At 50.3% G+C, this 18,386-nt stretch overlaps 1 protein-coding gene across 3 annotated transcripts in view; it reads right to left on the bottom strand.

Annotated features, from left to right (window-relative positions):
* Nucleotides 1-216: 216 nt before the first annotated feature.
* Nucleotides 217-18,386, bottom strand: part of Zfand3 (zinc finger AN1-type containing 3) — a 194,698-nt gene continuing 176,528 nt past the window's right edge. For all 3 annotated transcript variants that reach the window (XM_090355748.1, XM_090355746.1, XM_090355747.1), the window contains one exon: nt 217-585. In XM_090355748.1, coding sequence (XP_090211874.1) covers nt 431-585 — 155 coding nt within the window. In that variant the 3' untranslated portion in view covers nt 217-430. The remainder of the gene's footprint in view (nt 586-18,386) is intronic.

The raw sequence follows: 18,386 nt of genomic DNA on the forward strand, positions 1-18,386 counted from the left end.
GGGCCCAGCTGCTGGACTCGGGGGAAGTGAGGAAGTGAAAGGCCGAACATGGAAGAGTTCCTGGCAAAGCCATGTGCGTCGTGGGCGTGAACCCCAGCTTCTACTCCTCTATGAGCTCAGTCTCCATCTGGAACACGTTCTGCTTAAGGCTTTTATAAGTTTGACTCCAGCAGTGACAGGTATGTGTTGTTTTAAATCCACTAGCCATGCTCAAAAAAATATTCTTCATGTTTTAATTTTATACAATGGCTAGCAGGCACCTTAGTAACCAGCCAGAAATCAATTTCAACCACCATCAACCCCTAAACTACAGTACCAGGGTGGCTGGAGTCTGACGCGTGCCCAGTACAAGGTGTCTGGCTGACTTTGTCCTAAATAAGGCTAACATTAGTGAACTAAGAACAGCGTCGTGTGGGGCCGCGCCCGGCCTTCAGGAGCACCCCTCCCCGATGCGCTGGCAGGAGCGCCCCACTTTCCGGTCCAGTTTCACCATTTTCATGATGGCTTCCTCTCGGCCGCGGCCCATGTGGTCGAACGTACAGTCGTGCTGCTCAGGGAGGCGATGCAACATGCAGAACACGAAACCTGCGGGGAGAGCGGGCGGGCGGTCAGGGCACTTCGCGCTGCACGGGGGGGGGGGGGGGGGGGTGTGACAGAGGCCACAGAATGGGAGTCCTCAGGCACCGCCTTCCGGCCAGATCTGCTGCTGCTCCGCCTGCCTGGACCCTGAAGGGACACCCCAGGCTGACCCAGCAGCACACAAGGGGGCTCTGGCCCCGGCCAGCCACCATGCAGTGGGGTGCACGGCACCGACAGCCCCATTTCCTGCAGACTAAGAGGGAGACACAGTGTCCTCCTCTCCAAGGAACAGGGAGCACATCACGGGGGGCTCAAGTGGGGCCCAGCTGCCACCACCCCAGGTGTTTTCCACCAAGCGCAGGTGCTGCCCGCTGCCCCACCAGGAGGCTGTGGCTCCTCCCCGGGGCGTGGGCTGTAGAGCGTGGGACCGAGGAGGGCCACGGAGCAGAGAGGACGCATGGAGATCAATGCCTCTGGAGGACGACGGGGTCTGTGGGGCAGTGGCGGTGGAGGTGGCGGGGAGAAGATGCGATCAGCGCTGCCGCTTCTCCCGGCCCGCTGTCCAGCTCCCAGGGAATCCATCCCCTCCCCTTGCCTCCCCCCCACACGCACACAGCAGGCTCTGCTCGTGGAGGCCCTCAGCCTCCATTTCCCCCTAGAGACACAGCCACGAGGCAGTGGTTTTAGAAGAACCAATCAGACGCTGAAAACTGGCCAGCTTCAACAGTCTAGGTCTAGGTCTACGGTGTGATTCAACGGCTGTGACACTGAAGAAGACCGTCACGTGGCTCACGTTCCTGCACGCCTTCAAGACCACAGCGGCACTCTGCTGGGAAGCCAGCCATCGGCTGGGGGTCTGGACACACATGCAGCCCAGGGCCTGAGCTACTGGGGCGATCCCTGGTTCAAGAAAACACATTATTAACTGCTTCCCAGGGAGAGCAGGGCAATACATCTGACTCTTAAATTGGCATTGGGTTTAAGGAAAAGAACTGAGATGAAATTTTTGTCTCTGGAGAAAACTGAGCTCCCACTCGGTCCAAAAGCAAAGTTAAGATTAATGAGCTCGTGCGTTATAGTTACTGATAAGTTCATTACTGGAGGGTATTGGAAACCAGTTGTCTTTCTCCTAAAGGATTCTGCAGCACAGGAGAGCATGGCCTCAATATGCATCCTGCGTCTCAGGCAAGCATCTGCCTGGCGAGGAAGAATCCGCTGCCAGCATGGGGCACTGGCAGGATGGCATCAGAGCACGCCTGCAAGGCACTGGGTCACCAAGTCCTGACACGTTTCTGTACCTGTAGCTTCTGCGATAGGAGAGGACACTGCTGCCCTCTGCTCCCCTCCTTCAAGTTAGTGGGGAGAAGCTCCCAGGGGTTCTCCTGATGAATGCAGCTGGCTGAGTAAAAGTAGCAGGAAATGGACAGCAGCTGGAATTTACCTGGCTCCAGGCCTGGCTTAATCCCTCATTAGTCAGACAGGCATGGAGGAGGGAAGGGGCTACAGTGAGGTTCTCAAGTTCCCCTCTCTCCCAATACACACACACACACATATCTCTCTCTCCTCTCTCTCCTCTCTCTCCTCTCTCTCTCTCCCTCCCTCCCCCCCCTCCCTCTCTCTCTCTCTCTCTCTCTCTCTCTCTCTCTCTCTCTCTCTCTCTCTCTCTCTCTCTCTCTCTCTCTCTCTCTCTCTCTCTCTCTCTCTCTCTCTCTCTCTCTCTCTCTCGGGACAGCCAACTCCAAAGGAGACAGAACTGCTCTCCCTGCTGCTCTCTCTCAGGCCACGCAAGGCTCCACCTCACTCAGGCAAAAGGATTTAATTCCATACCCAAGCTTCCTGTACCTGTTCAAACACAACTAGCAATATTTTCTTTTCCTTTTGGTTGTAGTGGGGTTTGAACTCGCGGCCTCATATGCTTATTAGGCATTCTACAACTTGAGCCGACTCCGCCAGGCACTTTTTAAAGTACTTGATACCTGGGCCGGCCTGGAACCCTATTTGTGGCTGGGGTGGCAGCTCACATCACTGGGCCACTGACCAAAAAGGAGTCTCAAAACATTTTCTTGCCAAGGCTGGCCTTGCACCACAGAGCTGTGATCCCTGATCTCTGCCTCCCACAGGCTTTGACGTGTGAACTACTGAACAGGTGCACTGGAAGGGAGGCTAGACACACAAGAGCCGCTGTGCGGCGACTCACGGGGAAGAAGGCTGACCTTCCACGCTGTGCACTGAGGTTAGCAGAGGACATAAATTCAGCTCTATTCCCTCTAGTCAGGAACCTTGCTAGGGAAGCTACGTGCTGGGACCACGTCCCAGTGCTGAGTGGGCATTGTCCTCAGACTGGCTGAATGCTGAATGAATGTGAGGCTGTGCCCAAGTGTGTGGCCAGGGTGGGCGGAAGTGACAAATCTGTTTAGGAAGTACGGATGGAGCATGGGTTTTCTCACAGCACACAGTGAGCGGGCAGTGGACTGCCTGGGCACGGGCGAACTCCACCTTGACCACACATAGGCTCCTTTTGACTGGGCCTGCCGCCACACCACTCATTCCCCCAACACACACACACACACACACACGCACGGAAAACACCGTATACGGAAATCATTTCCATACTCACCCACACAGGGGTGGGCACGGCACCGTGCCTCCTGTACACACTCCTATGGCCCATTGTCTAGCAGAGCATAATTTTAAAAACAAGGCCAACGTTCTTTTGCTTACCCCGCAGACCATACAGTGCACCGGAGGGAACATGAGGTAAGGGGAGAGGTGTGAATGATTAAAAGGAGGTTCACCTCCCAGAGGAGAGAACAGCCAGCACAAGACACTGCCGGTGCAGTCTGGTTTTGAGGGCGTGTGAGCCCCGGGCCACGCCTCTGCACCACGCACAGCCACTGCCCCGTTCCTTGGCACTCACCATGGCTGCACTTCCACAAGTGCTGGCTTCACAGGTAGCCTGAGCTACTTTCAGTCATTCTGACAAAATGCTCAGGAGCCTGCGTGGCTGTCTCTTCCTCTGCCACCTGAAGAGCAGTTTCAGGAGCCATTTCACAGGGAGGCGGAGGCGGCAGCGGCTCTCAGCCGTGCACTGCTCGTCTTCTCTGCCTGCCCTGGGCTGTGCGGGCTCTTCTGCACCCAGCTCACCACTATCCTGCCTTCTGACACAGCAAAGGCGGAGGGGGCAGCCCGCTGGCAGGTGGTCCAGTCCCCCCTTGCCCTCAGCCTGAGGGGTTTGGAGAGCTCCAGCCTCAGTTTGACAAGACCACCTCCAAGTGCACAGGTGACATGAGAGGCCACGTAAGCACATAGGATAGGGGAAAGAGCCACAGTGCTGAGCCACTGGTAGCCGTAAGGCAAGGCTCTGCCCAAGCCTGGGGACACTCATGGCAGGGGATGGGATGGAGAGAGAGCAATTCCTTCCACACAGCGCCAGAGCCCCGAACCTACATCCTTAAAGAAGCCGAGGTGGACTTGAACCTGACAGCAGCGTTCAGGTCACCCACCCAGAGGATGGGGAGCAGAGGAGGTCTCCAGGGAGAAGAAGCCACTTGTGGGTGCTAAACCCACACATCCAGACCCAGTCTTCTACTGTGGATACCCCGTAAGGATGTGGGACGGCACCCTGAAGTCCTGCAAACACCTTCCAGGAGGAAACACAAGGCTCGGACTTCGGTGACGCTTCGTCTGATGCACCGTGCTTTCAACTCGTCATTGGTGGGTACTAACCCTCACACAATGCCCTGCAGTGCCATCATCATCATTAGTGCACACAGGCTGCAGCAGAGGGTCCTGGGGGTGTTTGCACACCGCACTCGATGCGTCCCAGTCGACCCTTGTTCCCTCTGTTCACACTTCCCAGTCTTAAATCATTCAAAGAGGTTGCAGCACTGGTCTGCTGTCACCACGTGAACCACATTCATCCTCATTCTCCCCCCCTCCATTTAGGTCTCCCTGTACTGAACTGAGGGCTTTCCAGGTGCTTAGAAAGTGCTCTTCCATTTGAACCACACCCCAGCCCATCCGTGGCTTGTTCTGTGAGATAAGAGCCTCACAATGTTTGCTGCCTGAACAGCCTGGAACTGTGATCCTCCTATCTCTACCTGCATGGAGCTAGGCTTGTAAGTGTGGCCACCAGACCAGGCCTACTCCAGATCTTTGAAAGTGAGTATCTGAAATGTACCCAGTTCACTCAGATGTTTAGCCAGGGTGGGAGGGGCAGGTATTTTGAGACTAAACCTACATTACACACGGACATTTCTACAAATGCCATCAGTAGGCAAAAACACCCTTGCTCTGTAAGACCTAGAAAGGTGACAAGGGTATTTCCTAGTTCAGTCCCGCCCCAAACCCAACAACAATCTCTTCCCAAGCCAAGGCTCTGTTCTCTCACTGCCAGCAGTGCCAGCAGGGCAAAAGATGGGCCTGGGCCCCTCGCCAACACTTCCCTTCAGTGCCGTAAGGTCAGGGCTGGCCTTTTCCATGGAGCAGGCAGAGGGTGGCCACACGATTCCAAAATTCACCTTCGAAGTCTGCACTCTTGGTATTTTTATTTAATCCACATGAGCAGAATGCTGCTTTGCCTGCTTTACATAGGAGCAAACCCACCAGTTAAGAATTGGCAACACTGGGGCCGGGAGTTTGGCCTAGTGGTAGAGTGCTTGCCTAGCATGCACGAAGACCCGGGTTCAATTCCTCGGTACCACATACATAGAAAAAAGCCGGAAGTGGTGCTGAGACTCAAGTGGTAGAGCTCTAGCCTTGAGAAAGTCCAAGGACAGTGCTCAGGCCCTGAGCTCAAGCCCAGGACTGGCAAAAAAAAAAAAAAAAGAATTGGCAACAATGCCAGCTCTGGACACTCTGCCTTCTATTGCACATTTGCTTTCTTGCAGGTTCCCCCATGGCTGTTTCATTAAAGCACAGACAAAGGCAAACCTTACCTCCCGCTGATGCTGTTTGTACCTCACTCACAAGTCATGTTTTACACTCTTCCTCATTTGAATTTCAAATTCTCATGGGTTCAAGCAGAACCTAAAAATACTGGCAACCCTTCAGGACTGAGGCACATAAGTGTCGGCTGGTGTGGGGCAGGAGTGTTGTCTGGAGGCCACAGCCCTCCAGCCTCAACCTGTGCTGGGGCAGCCACAGCAGCAAGGCCTGGGCCATCAGTCCACATCCACATCCCATCAATCACATGAGTGCCACGCATGCACGTGGATGCCAGGGAACAGAACCAACCCACCTCAATCTTCCCAGGACTTCCTCTAAATTCTAACACAGCTGACAGTACCACCTTCTATTTAAGAAGTAACAACCAGACACAAATGGTTCATGCTTGTAATCCTAGCTACTCACGGGGTCTGAGATCTGAAGATTGCAGTTCAAAGCCAGCCTGGGCAGGAAAGTCCAAAAGACTCATCTCTAACCACAAAAAGCCAAAATCAGAGCTGTGGCTCAAGTGGTAGAGTACCAATCTTGAGCAAAAGGGCTCAAAGACAGTGGCTAGGCCCTGAGTTCAGCCCCAGAACTGAAAAGAAAAAAGAAAAAAAGAAAAAAAAAAACATGCCTGGCTCATTATGTGTGAAATGACTTAGCAAGCTCAATGCAAAAAAATAAAAAAAACAAAAAAAAAAAACGTAGCAAGCTAATACAATGCTTGCACATGGTATGGTGTGGGGTATGGTGCTGGGGTTTGGCCCTCTTGCTCTACCTTTGAACAATGCTTCCAGCTATTTTACGATGGAGGCTTGCTTCCTGCTCCAGATCACTCCTGCACCTGGATTTAGGCTTCTCATGTGCCACCATGCCCAACTTCTTCAGCGAAAGGGAGTGTCATGGACTTTTCTACCCTGGTCAGCTGGGAACTGTGACACTCCCTGTGTCTCAGCCTCTTTTCCATGAAAGCATTATATTCTTTCCCAAGACTCTATTTTTATTCCATTTTACTTTTTCACAGCCAAACCCTGGGGTTGTTTGAAAAGAGCTTGCCAGCAAAACGTCTTAGCCGTTGGTTCAAATGCTTAGCCAATCACGAGACACTGTTAACCTGAGCTCAGCCAATATGAGTGGAGGGCAGAGCTCACTGTTAGGCGCTGGGAGTTTGGCCTAGTGGTAGAGTGCTTGCCTAGCATGCACAAAGACCTGGGTTCAACTCCTCGGTACCACATACAATTTCCTCCATTTTTTTTTTTCCAGTCCTGGGCTTGAACTCAGGGCCTGAGCACCGTCCTTGGGCTTTCTCAAGGCTACAGCTCTACCAATTGAGCCACAGCACCACTTCTGTTTTTTTCCCTATGAATGTGGTACCAAGGAATTGAACCTGTATCTTCGTGCATGCTAGGCAAGCACTCTTACCACTAGGCCAAATTCCCGGCCCCAGCATTTCTTTTTTTTCAAAAGGGCTCTCAAACTTTTCTGCCTAGACTGGCCTAAAAATGAAACCTTCCTACTCTCAGCCTCCATTGTGTGCATGGGCCATAGGCACATTGATAAGGTAAAGGTTTCCTAACTCTCGGGTTCATTGGTAAGTTCTTGCTGGACAGGGCCAGTGGTTACAGAAGGGCTTGCTGGCCACTGCTCCCTCCAAGAGCTGTCCTATGTTACATCACTCCCCTCAACCACATGCCCACGGTGGAATTTGTAGCACAGAAAGGTATTAAAGGATTGTAATGAATTTATTTCATCAGGCCTATAGCACAGAGAAAACACCTGAGGTGTTTTCAGAATGGACTGTGTTGCTTTACATTCTCTTCCACCCCTAGCTTTGCCATGGTAAAAGAAAAATCAGTACACTCTGAGTAACAGAACTGGGTCCCAGCTGAATTGGCTGGCACAGTGTTCTGCTGGGCTGGAGAAGAAATCTGTGGAATGGGAAGAGGTCAGCTATTCAGGGTCCTGGGAGCAGAGGCACAGTGACTCACCACATGGGCTTCCCTCAGTTTTCCAAAGGGAAGGTGAGAAATTCAGAAAAGCCCACTTCACTTTTTTCTTGACCAGTCCTGGGGCTTTAACTCAGGACCTGAGCACTGTCCTTGAGCTTTCTCAGGGCTACTGGTCTGCCACTTGAGCCACAGCACCACTCCAGCTTTTTCTATGTATATGGTACTGAGGAATCAAACCCAGGTCTTCGGGCAGGCTAGGCATGCTAGGCCAAACTCCCAGCCCCCCACTCCACTTAACAGGCTGATAAAAAGCATTCCAACACAGTGAGGTGATTCCACAGTGGGAGCAATCATCTTTCTGTTCTGCTCCCACATCAATTAGAATATCAGCTCCTTACAAGATGAACGCCTGAAGAAACAGCAGACAGGAGGCCAGGCATCCCGGCAGCGCTGTGCAGCACAGACCCCAGGCCCCCCTGCACGGGCCAGGCAGGAAATGTCACATTTTAAACTAAAACTTCTGCACTGCTGAGATGCTCTGGTTTGGCTTCTCCAGAACCCACTCTTGCCACAGCCCCCAGGGCGGTTCACCTCACGGGTGGGAATGGCTGCCTGTCCCCATTGGGATTTACCCTGGTTACTTTGGCATCCACTAGGCAAAACCTATTTTCTCTACCTTGGCGGTAGAGGGCGCGGGTTGTGAGGGCACTCCTCTGTGCAAGCTCCTCAGCCCTCTACATACAGAAGGGGGCAGCTTTGCCCCAGGCACGGTGGTTCATTCTTCCAGTGCCACTCTAGCCCTGCACAGCACGGGCCTCTCGGAAGCGGGGAGGGGCAGTCTGGCCTACAGCTTCCACAAGTGCCTGTGCTACTGGTCTCCTTGCTGTCCCCTTCCCAAATGCACCTGCCACCTGAGCACTTCCCCAAGGACCTGCATGTGGCAGGAAGGCCAGGAGAGACCATAGGAAGGGTCCCTTCTCTTCCAGGTGCTGCACCCAGAGAGAAGGGAGAAGGGGCTTTGTTAGCAGGAAACCGACTTCTCGGGTGAGCTTTTTGTCCCTTCAGGAGGTTCCTGACTGGTTGGGCCCTCTCTCCTGGCACTGATCTTCTGAAAGACAATGTTCTCAAAAGCACAGCTTCCTACAGGACGAGGATTCACAGGGGAGCTCAGTGACAGGCTCCTGGCAACAGGACAAGAGCAGACACCTGTGCAGGCCAGAGCCAGTTCATCCAAGTCATAGTGTCCGAGTGACATCAGCTTCAAATGCCACAGCAACACCCGGAGGACAGAAGCCCCTTCCCCAGGACTCTACTGGCCTCTCCTTCTGCATGTGTGAGGCACGGAGGGCGCAGGCGATGCAGCCGGCAGAGACACAGCGCCCAGGGCCACCCCTGCCGCTGTGAGGCCCTTGCAGGTGACTCTTGGGCCCTCTTCTAGGATGATTGAGGAAGGAGTGTGTGCCTCTGACTCCACAGATCGGACTGAGGTTCCCACTGTGTGCTGCTCAGGAGGTGACGCCTCAGCTTGAGGACGCTGCCCGCCCCTGGGGGACCTGACAGTTAACCCCCTTCCTGCTGGCCCCCGCCTACCTCCCTGCCTCGGGCTAGACCTGTGGATGGGGTTCCCGTTTCCTGTAAGACGACACACTGGAACGGAGAAGATCACGGAGCTCTGCTCACAACTAGTTTCCTCTCCTCCTCCACACCTGGGGCTTTGTGTGGTATGGGGGCTTGAACTCAGATCTCTGTGCTGCCCTGAGCTCGGGATTACAGGCGTGAGCCACAGGCACCATATATAAAAACGAGTGAGTAGCTCAGAAAAAAGTTCTGCTGAAGAGACGCAAAAGGCATGGAAACACAAGTTAAATATATGAAGACTGCACTCAGTGGTTAGGATCTCCCTAAGGCAGGGTCGTTCCCATGGTACAAGCTGTAACACAAGCAGAGTCAGAGAGGATACATTTCCAAGTCTAGCACCAGACAGTGTACAGAACAGCCTAGAATCCACCTTGAAGACATGGTAGGTAGAGGGTTGTAGTGAGTAAACAGGTGAGAAGGAACAAGCCACACCACACATGTATGCACATGTGTACATGTACACACACTCACGTATTAAGAAGGAGTTTCTCTACATGCCTTTTGTCTTCATCTCTCACACACAGGAAGCCTGAGGATGGGCACACCTCCTTTCTCTGTTTTTCACCAAGTCACAGTCCCACACCCCTGCCATCACTGTTGGGGGAAGGATGGGGAGGAGCAGACCTCTCCTGTGTGCTTAAAGGTAGTTTCTTTGAACACACCTGAGTATTTGAAGTGTGAAGTCACACTGCGGGTTCTAGTTAAACTCATTGTTGGAGGAGCTAATGTCTCAGCCAGGCCCATGTCACTTGGGGGTGAAGGGGGTGAAAAAGAGGACGTCACAAAGTGGCCGCCGGCTGTGTCCAAACACCACTTCCTGAAGAGAGGCCGAAGCTGGCCACTCCACTCCCACTCGAGCAGCTAGAATGGCTTGCCCTGCTTCCCTGGTGCTCAGTACTCCACTGTCCCTGAAAACTTCAAGTACTCAGGGCTGGGCCTGAGGCCTCACCTGACACCGTGTATGCTGACGGCACCGACTCTCCCTCGGTGGCTCATCAAGCCTCTGCTCAATGATGTTGGCAATCCCGGAGTTCTGACGCCTGCTCCTTCCTCACAAAGCTGCCTCCTTGCAGTGCCACACCCCTAACATTCTATCACTATGTGCTATGAATCTCCCTGATCCCCAAATCAAACCATCTATCTCCTTCTTTCCATCCCTACATCTGCAAGCCCTCCTGGACACCAAGTGCACCTCCATGTAACCACATCTGCCTGCAGGCATCTGCGCTGGCATACCGTCAGTCCCGGGCCGCTCACGCCACCTCTGACACAGGCCCTGACTTAAGTGAGCTCCCCCTTACTCAGGTCCCGAGCTTCGGCATCTCCTCCACAGACCCCATCTGGTCCCTCGGGGCAGGTTGAGGCCTGTCTGCCCAGGCACAGCATATACTGGGACTTCACCTCCAAACTTTTTTTTTTGTCAGTCGGTCATGGGGCTTGAACTCTGGGCCTGGACGCAGTCCTTGAGCTCTTTAGTCCAAGGCTAGAGCTTTACCACTTGAGCCACAGCACCACTTCTGGTTTTCTGGTGGTTAATTGTTGGTAAGTCTCATGAACTTTGGTGCCTGAGCTGGCTTTGAACTGTGATCCTCAAATCTCAGCCTCTGAGTAGCTAGGATTATAGGCGTGAGCCACTGCACCAAGCTTCACCTTCAAACTTTATAGCGTTTGTACAGCTTTGTTTTTTAGCTTAGCCTGTCTCCATGTTTTGTATCTTATCACACACCCCTCATGCCTAGGCAGGGCTTGCTTTACTCAGAATGGAGGCAGGTGAATGACAGTAGGCTAGGTACTCAGATGCTGCATCCTCTGAACCTCAGAGGAAAAGCAGAGCCACCCAGAGCTCCTGTGGCTAGTGGGTGTCCTCACCACCCGACAGCCTTTGCCCACTTCCTCTGGGACACTCCCCGCGCCGGTCCTCTTCTGGCCCCTGTATGGACTCTCACTGAGACCACAAACTCAGTGTGGATGCCCCTGGATCTGGACTGGATATCCATCCAGAAATCCTCTCCTACAAGCAAGCACCTGCTCAACCAACACCTCAGAGCAGCCTAGCTAGCAAGCCTCTCCACTGTGCCTCTCAGGACAGAACCTCATCCAGTTGACTCCTACCATCAGTCCATCTCCTGTCTTCCCTGCTCCTTCCTCTGCTGCCCTCCACACCTTCCCCTTCAAAGCGTTTGGATGAACTCCGGGGTTGTATGGTTCATTTTTAGACAACTGACCTGCGACACACTTGTTTCATATTTGTTAATTCTCCAATAGAATCATGGAACATGTGAATAATACATTTCAAGCTTTATAAAATAATGTTTAGCAAAAAGTAAGCTTTTTTCCCCCTCAGAGACCAGCTTATACTATATTTTTGAGAGTCCATGCATACACAGCATTTGTTTCTCTCCCAGAGGGATAGTTTAAAAATGTACATCAGATGGGGTTACCTTTTTCATATATTTTTATTGTTATTAATAGAAGGGTTACATTGGATTCACCAGATAGAAGGTGCATTACTTCATATACATTGATACCCTTTCTCATGTCATGGTAGATTGCGTTACTTTTTTGCTTGAAAACTTACCACAGCTTCCTATAATATTTGAAGTCATAAACTCCCAGCAAAGGCCTCTAAGCCCCACCAGTCTTTTGGCCTCCATTTAGAGCCATACTTGAGCTACACTGTCCAGGCATGGTGCTGCCTCCATCTGTCCAGGATACCCCTCCTCCTTAGCTCACACACACAGCTCTGTCTTCATGTGCTCCCATCAGTCAGTTTATCACATCATGGCACACACCCAGACCAGGAACGATCTGGTCCCCCAGCCCGGTCAGAGAGTCTTTCAGTTTTATCCCGTCCTAGAATCCAATGAGTAACTTTAGTGAACTGCTTATTCATGACATGTGAAAGAAAAAATTATTTCTAGCACAAAAATGGCTAATGAAAACAACAATGATAAAAAGGCTAATGCCAGCAACTGTGCCCCTAGCCCCCCAACCAGCACAGGGAGCCAGCACCACAGAAGGCAGTGAGGACTGTCTGGCACCAGCAGCTTTACTCTCCTAATTGTGCTTTCCACTGCTATTACTAATACGAGCTTACATTCTCAGAGCCCATTTGAGAAGCAGCCCAGGAATGTTCTGCATAGCATCAAGTGTTCTCCTGGAATCTAAATTTCCCATGGCACATGACTGCAAACCACCCACTTCAGAAGAACTTGATCACACAGATGCTACTGACTCCATCGTCTGCTCACGGTTATTCCATATTTCATGGAAAATGAATCCCTGGGTAACCATTCAGCACAAGAGAAGGGAAATTCAAATTGACACAGGGTAGTAAGATAAACCTGACCCTTTAACTTACACATCTACAGTTTTCCCGCCCTCCCTGTGTAAATGGCACAAGGCAGAGTGGAGAGCAGAACAGCCTGTGCAGCCTGTGTGTTCGTCAGTCACAGAAGGCACCAGTCCTGGGGCATGCCTGCCCCCAGGGGACAACCAGCTGATTTCGTCCGAAGAAAGCACAGAGCTGTGTCTGGACAATATTCTAAGAAAAAGGCTTGCTGACTGGGCAGGTGCCAGACTGTTGCCAGGATCCACCAAACCTGTTACGAACCAGAGCAGCCTCAGCCTGCTACTTCCCAATAGCCTCGAACGACCCACCCTGAGCAGCAAGGGGAACATCTTAACTAATGCTTGTCTGCAACTTCTGGCTGGAGAGCATTTAACACTGGCATGGCCCCAGATAGCTGGCTCCCTCCTCCAACCCCGGAATGTTCTGGAGGACTCATCAGAATGAATAAAGCACGCCTTCAGAAAGAAAGGCCCAGAAGTAGGGGGACCACCCATGAGCCAGTGTCACCTGTCTCCTGGCACCACACATCAGCACGTGCTATGGCTAGTGAAACTTAAGATAAACAAAGCAGAGCAGAACCCTCCCCTTCTTCCTTCTAGCTGCACCCCTGCCTGGAACACAGCAATAAACTAGATGGACAGCAGTAAACTAGATGTCATCTGTGGCATAGGTGACAGCAGAGACAGGAAAACATCCTTCAAGTCTCAGAAAAGAGGAAGCAGCAGCTGCTACCAGGCTCCAGGGCTGTCGGTCTGGCCAGTGGACAGACTCACCTTGCCCCAACCCCACCCCACACCTCCCCCCATCATCTCTCACTTCTAGTCCTTTTCTTTGCTCCCTTCTCATTCCTCATCAACAGCCTTGATCTGTCCTTTTACTTATTTTCTCAAGGTGTCTCTGTAGCTAGAGCTCTAACTGGCCCTCCACTGGGCAGTGTTGGATGGTATTTATAGAGAGCGCCTCTCCTGTCTACAAGGCCATTGAGAGGTCTAAACGTGCTACACTAAATAGGGATGGAGGTGACACAAGTATGAAGAAGAATGCCAACAGGATACAGAAAGGCAGCCTGATTATGTCAGGCTTTTCTCTAGTGAACTACTACAACGCATTCAACTTGGATCTGGATCTCCAAGAAAATGATCCCGTTGACTCACATCTGAGAGGATGGTATTGCTTTCTGTCTTAGGCCACCCAGTACTTTCTCATCCCAGGGCCTGTGTTGTCACACCCTTCCTGGGTGTTTCCTAGGATGTAGCTCTCTAACAGTGCCACTATGCCATGCTGACGGTGCAGGAACATTCTGTTCATAGTGGCAGCCTTCTATCTGCTTTCCAAAACATGTCAGGGTCCTTTTCATCAACCTGGCTATGGTGTAGGTCAATATTCTGGGTTTTCTTACTTGCCACAGAAGCTGGCTCAGCCATCTTTACTGGTCACAGGAAAGGAAAACTTGAAGTATAAGGTGTTCTTACAGCCTTTTTTTCCAGCCTGTGTGCTCTGATGGTTGAAGACTCAGGAATGTCATGTGATCTTATCAGGACCTTGGTCTGCTTAGGTAAAAGTGCTTCCCAGAAGCAGAAACAAACTTCATTGATATTGATCCTTCCAGAAGAAAGGTGCTATAGAAATCTCATCTAATAAATACAGGATTCAAGCTCCAGCGTTGGGCTGCCAGTCCAGCCAGGGAAAGATGCTCAGGGAGTAGAAGTATTTATTGGTCAACTATGCACTGTTTACAGAGCTCAATTCTAGGATCTGGGAGGAGGGAGGGAAAGGGAGGAAAAAGAAGTCACTAGTTCTTGCCTTTAAAAACAGCTGGAGATACACAGAGAGGAAAATAGCTGAAGGTCACTAGAAGCAAGCAAAAAATCAACTGCAAATAAAATCAATATAGTTCAGTGGTGTGTAGAAAATCGGGGCACCCATGAGAGGTCAGCTCAGTCCCAGAGCAGGTCATCTTTCACAGACCGGGGAGGAATGGAACACCAGCAAGAACTATATGCCATTGTGTCTGGTATTTGAATGATGGGAGACAGACGGGTGATGCTACAGAGTCCTGTCCTCTGGAGCCGTCTCCTCAGATGTGGTAACGGGTAGCATGGGGAACACAACTAAAAACAGCACCCTGTGGTGATCCCAGGACACTTTGGCAAGCTGACCCCACACAGAAGGTCACATGGATTTTTACCATTCAATGTTCAGTAAAAAGTTATCTGGGAAACATGGAAACGGTCAAGGAATGTCATAAATTGTAAAGGACTGAGAATGTGGGGGAGCCAGTGCATGTCACGACATACAATGAGCCAACTTGGGGGTGTAAGAACGCACCCCCGATCTCAAGTCGCAGGTGGTTCCTTCACATTTATGAGTTCGACGCTGAAGTTTAGAGTTTTCTAACAATGGGAAGGACCCTTGTCCAGCAATGCTGGTAAGGGTCAAGGGTGCAGGCGCCTGTATACCGCAGGTATTCTTGTTCCTTCACCTACACGATCTCATGCTCTGTGAGGAAGGACAGCCATGGGAGGGAGTTTCCGTAGGATCTGAGAAATGGATCACCACAAGTCACGGATTCCAGAGAAGACTTCTGCGCAATCTCAGGAAAACACAGACAGATGGAGAAGTATTTAAAAAAAAAAAAAGGCACCCAGGATTTATGCGAGTGTCTGATGAAGAATATGCATAGACACTCACTGAACCTGACCAGACACTCCTTTGCCTCACCCTGACCCTGATGTTCCAATGCCAGCTCTTTAGCACCTGATAATGGAGCTTCTTCTAGAGGAAACAAGGGGCTCGAAGCCTAAGCCACTGTCTTTGAATGTGTCAAGCTCAGGCCTGCAGAAGAGCAGGCTCTGAGTGGCTGGCTCTGAAAGAACACACATTGTAGGTGAGAGCCAGCATTGGTTCAGTGGAAAAAACACCTCGTCAGCTGCCTAAGAGGAATGCCATTCCCCTACCCAGAGGCTAGGCACCCACCAGACACATGAATAAGCAGTTCACTAAAGTTACTCATTGGATTCTAGAACGGGATAAAACTGAAAGAATCTCTGACCGGGCTGGGGGACCAGATCGTTCCTGGTCTGGGTGTGTGCCATGATGTGATAAACTGACTGATGGTACTGATGATGGGAGGACATGAAGACAGAGCTGTGTGTGTGAGCTAAGGAGGAGGGGTATCCTGGACAGATGGAGGCAGGGAGTGTCACAGTTCCCAGCTGACCAGGGTAGAAAAGTCCATGACACTCCATTTCGCTGAAGAAGTTGGGCATGGTGGCACATAAGAAGCCTAAATCCAGGTGCAGGAGTGATCTGGAGCAGGAAGCAAGCCTCCATCATAAAATAGCTGGAAGCATTGTTCAAAGGTAGAGCAAGAGGGCCAAACCCCAGCACCATACCCCACACCATACCATGTGCAAGCATTGTATTAGCTTGCTACGTTTTTGTTTTTTTTTTTTTTTTGCATTGAGCTTGCTAAGTCATTTCACACATAGTGAGCCAGGCATGTTTTTTTTTTTCTTTTTTTCTTTTTTCTTTTCAATTCTGGGGCTGAACTCAGGGCCTAGCCACTGTCTTTGAGCCCTTTTGCTCAAGATTGGTGCTCTACCACTTGAGCCACAGCTCTGATTTTGGCTTTTTGTGGTTAGAGATGAGTCTTTTGGACTTTCCTGCCCAGGCTGGCTGGAGGAGTGGCTACCTTTCTGCTCTCAGTTCTTTACTGAAATAAAAAGGATATATGAAAATGTTAATGATATATGTATACAGGTGTGTGCACTTATGGGTCTCGGTTGGGACAGCTATGAAAGCCTACTCCTAAATCTTGTTTAAGGGCTAGAGTCTGAAGGCTTTCCACCAAAAACCAAGGGCAGGCAAGGATGTCTCAAGTATTCAGTGGAGGTACCATAAGGAGAAAGTATAACAAAAGGTGCACAAGCCAGAAGAGTGGAACTGCCTGCATCTGCAGATGGACTGTGGACAACAGAGTACATCTCAAGAGCGCTCTAGCCAAGGTTACAGAATAAAAGAATATCCACGTTCCCCCCCCTCCTCCCCCTTGGTAGTACTGGCACTACAACACAAATTCTTTACCACTTGAGCTACGAAAGTCTACTCTTTATTTTTCAGATTGGACCGCAGGCATTTGCCTGGCTTTGGGCATCAGTCCTATCTCCTGGCTTTTGGGCATCAGAGATGCCTGTCACCGTACCCAGCTAGATTTAAAAATTCCTGGTAAAGCCGGCTGTGGTGGCTTACATCTGTAATCCTACTAGCTACTCCTGAGGCTGAGGTCTGAGGATCACAGTTCAAAGCCAGCCTGGGCAATACAAACAATACAAAGCCGATATAGACTCTCCAGTTAATCACTAGTAAATGAGAAATGGGACTGTAGCTCAAGGGTAGAGCAGTATCCTGGAGCTGAAGAGCTCAGGGACAACGCCCAGGCCCAGCGGTGGGGCAGTAGCCTTGAGCTGAAGACCTCAGGGACACTGTCCAGGCCAGAGTTCAAGCCCCATGACACCCCCCAACAACAACAAAAAAATCCTGCTAACATTTTTGCCAGGGCTGACTTTGGACCATGATTTTCCTCTCTCTATCTCCTATATAGCTGGGATCACAGGTATATACACCACACTCAGTGCATCTGGTTCAAACAACTTTTTCTAAAAGGCATCAAACACTCTAAAAGTTAAAAAAAAATCTATTCACAACAGCAACTTAAAACTAAAATTTTGGGAATTCAACAAAAGATAGGATGAAGAATATAAAACATGGCTGAAAGTAAACAGAATAACATCACATGTATTGAAATACTGTTATGATGGCATTTTTTTGTAAAAACTGTACAATTTATAAAAAAAATTGAAATGTGAATAGATTCTTTTTTGGGGGGGGCAGGGGGGCGGTTGTGGGGCTTGAACTCTGGGCCTGGGTGTTGTCCCTGAGCTTTTCAGCTCAAGGCTACCGCCATACCCCTTGAGCCACAGCGCACTTCTGGTTTGCTCTGAGTCTCAAAGTCTTTAGTGCCGAAGCTGGCTTTGAACCACAATCCTCAGATCTCAGTTAGGATTACAGGCATGAACCACAGCACCCAGCTGTGAACAGATTCTTTACAACGATGTATGTTGATGTATGTTGTAGCCACAATGCACAGGGAAAGATCTTTAAGCCTGCAATCCTGGCATCTGGAAAGGCTGAGGCAGAAGGATGACAAATTCAAGGTCAACTGGGCTCACTCACAGACCTGGTCTCAAAACAAAATACGTTCATTATCACTTGACATTAAGGAGATACAAATTAATATACCTCAGGGGAATATTAGCACATACACATTAGAAAAGATTGACTCATAAATGATGACAAGGACACAGAGAAACTAGAACACGAATGCTTTGCTCATGAGAATGCAGAATGGTACAAGCCTCCTATAAAAAGTGATGAAAGTTTCTCAAATGTTAGCACTTAATCTAACAATTCCATTCCAATATATCTACCCAAGAAACATTAAACACATGTCTGTCCACACCAAGGCTTTTATAAGAATGTCTACTGCAGCTCTATTCATAATAGTATTAAAAATGTTTGCCAACATGGATAAAGAAATGTGGCATATCCATTCAATGCAGCACTGTCAAAGAATGAATTGCTGATTCCTAACACCATGGGGCTCTCTCGATATCAGCATGCTGATATAAGGCTACATACCACATGAATCCACTGATACTAAACTTCTAGAGAAAAAGCAACACCACAGCCACACAAAGCGAATGTGCATTGGTCGTCTGGGACTAGGCAGGAAGGTGGAGAGATCACCGGGCAGAGAAGTAAGAGATGATGGAAATACTTTTAAGACTGAATGGAGAGATTGTCACATGTAAGTTCACTAAAACTCACATCATTGCAAAACTCGGTAAATTACATAGTATGTAAAATGTAGTTGTTAA

Source organism: Megascapheus bottae, chromosome 22 (genome assembly GCF_031878675.1).
Source record: "Megascapheus bottae isolate mThoBot1 chromosome 22, mThoBot2.hap1, whole genome shotgun sequence".
NCBI lineage: Eukaryota > Metazoa > Chordata > Mammalia > Rodentia > Geomyidae > Megascapheus > Megascapheus bottae.